The sequence below is a fragment of the Anarrhichthys ocellatus genome, unplaced genomic scaffold, assembly GCF_004355925.1.
Source record: "Anarrhichthys ocellatus isolate YVR2014 unplaced genomic scaffold, GSC_Weel_1.0 scaffold4, whole genome shotgun sequence".
In the NCBI taxonomy this organism is placed as follows: domain Eukaryota; kingdom Metazoa; phylum Chordata; class Actinopteri; order Perciformes; family Anarhichadidae; genus Anarrhichthys; species Anarrhichthys ocellatus.
In genome coordinates, this window is record NW_022280034.1 from 7,255,364 (window position 1) to 7,261,573 (window position 6,210).

The 6,210-nt window shown below is 43.5% G+C and overlaps 1 protein-coding gene across 2 annotated transcripts in view; it reads left to right on the forward strand.

Annotated features, from left to right (window-relative positions):
• Window positions 1–6,210, forward strand: part of vti1a (vesicle transport through interaction with t-SNAREs 1A) — an 86,836-nt gene that overhangs the window by 63,500 nt on the left and 17,126 nt on the right. For both annotated transcript variants that reach the window (XM_031844121.1, XM_031844123.1), the window contains one exon: window positions 3,261–3,331. In XM_031844121.1, the coding sequence (XP_031699981.1) occupies window positions 3,261–3,331 (71 nt within the window). The remainder of the gene's footprint in view (window positions 1–3,260; window positions 3,332–6,210) is intronic.

Here is a 6,210-nt window from a genome sequence, read left to right on the forward strand (position 1 = left end):
TGTGTGTGTGTGTGTGTGTGTGTGTGTGTGTGTGAGTGAGAGAGATCTAGATCTAGATCTAGATCTAACATTTATTAGGCTCCTCCTCACTTCCCCTCAACCCTCCCATGGGTCTCCATACCCCGTTTGTTGGAGTGTGTGGCTTGTGTCCGGATACAACTGTGTGTGGTAACCTTCAAAACGTGGTCTCAACTGCTTAATGAAAAGGAGCTGTGCTGAGCCTCGGAGCACACCACTGTCAGGTCTTGTACCCTTTCCGCTCTGGGGACGGAGGGAGCAAGGCACAAAAAAGAGAAGAAAAGAAAGAGAAAGAGCCCTCAGACAGTGTGTAACTGCTCTGAAACAGCTCCTGTAAAATAGATGATGCCTCCAATTAAATGTGTCCATGGGCTGGAGAAAGTTGAAGGCTGTGGAGGGTTGAATGCTACCAGAATTGTTGGCTTTCTAAACTGTGTTCTCCTGAGCCAGAATGGGCGGACTTGGGCAGTTTATGATATTTGTATTTTACACAGAATTATGCATGATTAGTTGAGCCTTTTCTTCAGAGCGCCTGATACTAAGAGAAAATAAGAATTCAAGAATAGGACTGCAGCTAACAATTAGTTTCTTTATTCGTTAGTCTTTCTATTCTTTACCCAACTCAGTTATTGGTCTGCATAATGTCACAACACAAGCTCAAGATGATAATAACTGATGTCATCATATCGCTTATGTTGTCTGAACAACCTTCCACCATCCAAAGGTGTACAGTTTACTATCACTAGAGCAGCACAGATGTATTGTTGCTCTATTCGGGAGTCGAAGTAAACACAAATGTTTCTCTCCAGCTGTGTCTGGCTGGTTTTATGGTGCTTGTTCTCCACTAGTAAAGTTAATCGTCCAGTAAATATATTTTCCGTCCACCGTGTCATTTTTACCAAAACAGTAGAAGTGTTGAGTTGATAAAACAGAGCGATGTGCTCTGTCAGTTGTGTGTCTAATTCCTGATCCAGACATGATTTCCCCCTTCAGTCTAATTTGTGCCTTCAACTTTTCTGTCCTAATTGTTTTCTACGTTAACATTGGGGGAATAAGTTGAATTCAGGCTCACTGGTGCTGGTGCGAGTGTCATGTAATGGAATAATGGGCTTGTTAAATGGACCTTTGGGGATGGGGGATCTTTAACAAGTGAGTCAGAGCAAGGCCTCTGGGCCAGGGTTATTTAAATTGTTAATAGCTGTTTAAATAGGAGGGGAATATTTTAAACACTAACGAGCAACAAGTCAGGAGCATTATTTCTCCTCTCCTGCTCCGTTTTTATCAACTGTGCATTGCTCCTCTTTTTAATGCCCCACATTTTTGTTGTGGTCATTTTGTGCAATATGTAATATTTTAACGATACAAGTCCAAATCGTACGCACCAACATGCATTTAAGGCCAGTGACTACCCAAATAATTCCCACATAAACATGAGCTCAGATATTATTACAGGAAGGACCAATTCGTTGCATTTCTTCACAGGTGTTGACAGTTTTGGGTGGAGCCTCGTCTACATTAAGTGCATGATGATGATGATGATGAAACGGTGTATCACGGTATGCAAGTAGTTTCCTCAGGAACCTCCTCATTATTCTTCTACGTTCAATTTTCTGATTTAAACTCAATATTTTTGCACCATTTGTTGCCCAACCAGTTCTTTCTCCCGGTAAGTAATGGCGTTTTTCACAGACCACTGGACAGCAGAGCTTAAATGAGACGAATGGAGATGTAGATACATGCCAGAGGATGAGCAATGCAGGGGAAGACACATGATAAAGACAATAAACAGCATGCATTCCCTCGGGAGGCGTTCTGTACATCCCTTATGGCTTAGGGTGGTGGGGGGGGTCAATTTTTTTTAATTGACCTAAACGTTGATGAAACCATGATGGTCTTTATAAAACATGTCTTAACAGAATGTGTGTAACGAGTGCTGATCGCTCAGGTTAAGCTCTCATCGGAGGCCCTTTCTCCTGCTACCTCATCCATCTTTTTATACGTTTGCAAACCTTTCCAATAATCACAAAAACCCTCTGCTGCTGCAGTCCTTGTCACACTCATTTATTTAAAAAAGCAGCCCACAGCCCTGACAGAGATAGATAGATGTGCTTATTTGTCTTTTAACAGAAGATTTCTGCAACAACTCCCTTCCTGTTTGTCCCTTGTTCTTCTCCAATGGGGACGGGGGTGGGCTTGTATTTTTTATGGTTATTAATACCTGCACTCAAGTCTTTTAATCTGCCCTATTTGTCACATGTGACTGTCTGACTGCATTGTTTAATCTGGGTATCCTTCAATCTGTCTCGTCCCAGATTAGAAATTAATGAAGGCAGGAAGAGACACATTTGAGTCACTTACAGTGTAGGGGGGGGGTAAAGGGACGGGATGAATGGGAGACGAGCGTCATTCATTTGACAGTGCTCTCTCTTTTCCCTCATCCCCTTTCTCTGTCTGTCTCTCTATCGTTCTCTCTCTCTCTCTCTTCTCTTGTTTAGCTGCCAGATCAAACAAATCCGGAATAAACACCGCCCCCCCCCCCCCCCCCCCCCCAAACAGGCGCTCAGCACGTGGGCCCTTTGGTGTGCGGCACCTGTGTAGTGTAATACAGTCAGCAACTGCGTTGTTTATTCCGGATTTGTTTGTTGCGCTTGAAAGCCCGTCTTTGATCCATGCAAAGATTCTTCACTCCTTTTCCTTTTTTTCCCGATTCATCCTCAGCCGCCCTCATTTTTAAACGCTAATACTGTCGCAGTACGGTTACACTGATGGCAGAGCAGTGGGTATTTTGATTTGGGGGGGGGGGGGTTATCCCTTTTTTTTTTTTTTTTTTTTTTTTTTGCTGCTTTCTTTTCTCATTCTCAACCCAAGGGACATTAAAATGACAGTGACCAATGACAAGCTTGTCAGGTGCCTTGTCGGGGATGTTTTATAACTGTGCGTTAATGTGTTTACATCCACAACTGACGAGTGGCTTAATGAATATTGCATTGGCTGAGTGGACCCCACTGACAGGCCGGATGCTGGGGTATTGTGCCCAAGAACTTGTTGTCTGTTTGCTAAAGCATTTTAAAGTAGGATTTCAAAAAAACAAGCTACAATATTCTACTCCCTGGCCGCCTGACAGTCAGGGTGTGACATTTTTGCACAAGGACTGCAGAATGCTCGTTTTATTATTTTTCACATTTCATTTTTGCAAATGTCAGACACGCGCTCTTCTCATCCGGCACCTGCTTATCTTACAGAACAAGTGGGTCAGGAGATTCTCTCCAACCTGAACAGTGACCGTGAGAAGATCCAAAGAGCCAGAGAGAGGGTGAGTGTACGCACATGCCACCTGCACACACTCATCTGTCTATTCTCACAAGTGTTTGTGAGACCGTGAAGATGTTACAGCTCGGTTAGCAACATTGACAAGATTCACCACTTTCTGCGTGGTTTGCCAAGTAAGCACACACAAACATGGCACACACACTTTCTCTAGGATTTTTCCCACTTTTCTTGTTCTCACCTGATCCGGGGATAATCCTTCCTCACCTACCCTCCTTTACTTCCCCAGCACTCTTCTCCACTTTCCCTCAGAGCGTCCCCGCCCACCGACCCCAAATCCTTAGCGCTGCTTCTCCATACATTCAACAGAGACAGAAAAGACCAAACACAGGAAGGGGGCTCGGCACTGACTGCTCCCTCCTAAAGACCACAACATGGCAGTGGGCCTCGCACAGGCGATTTCAAAGGAAGTCAAACATCTCCTTTCAAAACGGTCCACAGCGTCTACAGAGAGTACCTGCTCCCTGTTTATTTTGCTCTCTCTCCCTCTCTCTCTCTCTTCTTCCCATGAGTCTTCTTTGCTGAACCCCTTTAACCACATGTACACACACACACACACACACACACACACACACACACACACACACACACGCACACACTCAAGAGGGCTTTAAAGGCAGCTTGTGGGGCAGAAGCAAAGTAAAAAGAAATCAAGATCTAAAGACACAGGATGGAAGGGCTGGTTAACACCTCTTTTGCATTAAAAAGAAGGTGAAGGAGGTATAGTTTTAGCATTACTGCCAACAATCAAACCTAGCACAAACACACACACACACACACACACACACAAACCCCTATGCTCAGCAGGGGGTGTGGCCTTTTGTTTTGCTTTTATGGTACAAATAGAAGTCAATGGAAGGTTTCAACACTGGGTCGAAGCAGTTCACTCCCAACTCTGAACCACAGTGGATTGAAGAATGTTGTTTTATAATCCTCCAGGCCAGCTCGGACGCAGACAGGTATTAGGGGGGAACGTTTTAATATTAATTCCCTAAAATTAGTATATCCTTGAATCAATAATTCCCCGGTATAAAATTATTAATTTGAGGGTATGAATCCTAAATTTAGGGAAGAAAATACGCAATTTGTGTGCACAAATTATTAATTAGTTCCGACCCCCCCTAATGAATAATTCTCGACTTCAAATGACTAAATCAGGTTACCACATGTGTCCTCTCTCTTCTCTATTGATGAAATGAACTTTGCATTATTTGTCCATCTTTGTGTAATCTCAAATTATTGTAGGCACCATGAATGTCTTTGCTGCGATGAATCCTCTCGTTCCTTCCTCCATGTAGGCAACTGCAGTTCATTTTAGACACTCAACTGTGCTAAAATTTGAGTTGGCTTCCATTTTAGGTTAAGGAGGATAGCATGAGATTTGGTGAGAGGCTGAGGAGAGAAAGCGAGGAATGGAAAGAAGGAATGATTCAGAGAGAGATGTATTTTGGGAGAAAGTGTGAAGTATCTAGGGGACAGATCTGTGGGTAGAGGCAGACATCAGGCAACTGCAGGACTTGTTGTCTTTGCCAGAGGGCCCATACCCCAAGTCCCCCACCTCCTACCCTGTACCACATGTATCTTTGGCTCTCGCAACCTGCATCGCACCAACACAGGCTGCCAGAGGGTGGGAAGGAAGGAAGGATGGAAGAAGAGGAAAAAAGTAGCAGTAAAGGAGGGGTGGGAAGAAAGGGCGGATTGAGAGATGACTGCAAGATGAGCCAGAACAAACGGGGGGGGATTAGTGATGCTGGAGCCATTGTAGAGGAGAGGAAGGTTGGAAGAAGAGATGTGAAAGTGAGGAATTAAAAATAGAATACATGTCATTATAATACACTGATGAAAACATACTGATTGAGAGTGGCTTTATTATCTCAGAGAGATGAGGATGAATTACTCCCTGCTGACTCTCAGAGAGAAGCTCTCTGCACAAATTCTTCCCCACATTCCCTCATCATCCTCTGGAAATGCGATTACAGATAGACGTATGTGGCAGCTCCCTTTAGTGCGCTGTCAGCATTTTATTTTTATTTTTTTTGTCACACTCGCACCTTGTTGGCAACATCTCTGCCAATTCCTTTTTTTCCCAGTAAAAGTGCCTACGCCTTATAAGAGGATAGAATGAAAACATCTCCCTGACCCCTGAGGGGAATAAAGACAGAGAAAGAAGAAGATGATGGAGCTATAGAAAGGGAAATATTCAAGGCAATTAGCCCTGAATAGCCATGTTCATTATTTCAAGTGTGCCTTCAAGGACTCCCTGAGCTTGTTACGTATGTCAACAGTCAAGGGCCCTTCTCACTATTTTTCTCACACCATCCTAATGTTTGCTTTGCAGCGAGGTGAGCAGATGGCTATTAGAATGACATGACCTCCTAAGTGGGAATCTGCCGTTGAAGACTTTTTTTTAAAGTTACAGAGATGTTCTACCTGTAAACAAACAGCTCAGGACGGCTCACTTGGTATTAAAGGTTATGTTATGTTTGGGTAAATCTTGCAGCTTTTCAAAGTGGATCTAAAGGTATGTTCAGTCGGGTTTGTCTCGAGACGGGTAAACCAGAAACCTAAAGCAGAAAAAAAAAGAAGCTTCTTATCAAAGGATCTTTGATTCATCCCTCTAGCTCGCAACCAACAACTTTAGGTGGAAGGATAAAATGTCAAACTTTAGAGGTGCCTTCTGAAATTGCCCTTGAGCAAGGTACTTTGCCTTGAGGCCAGTAGTACAAGGCTGTGTAACAGTATAGCCTCGCACAAGCTCAAAGTAGCACTGTAACAACTGCGATGGCTTTAATGTTGTAACACGTTTTCAGCAATTAAATGTTTCTGGTCGAAAACAAAAAAACGTTAATTCATCAATAAAAGGTT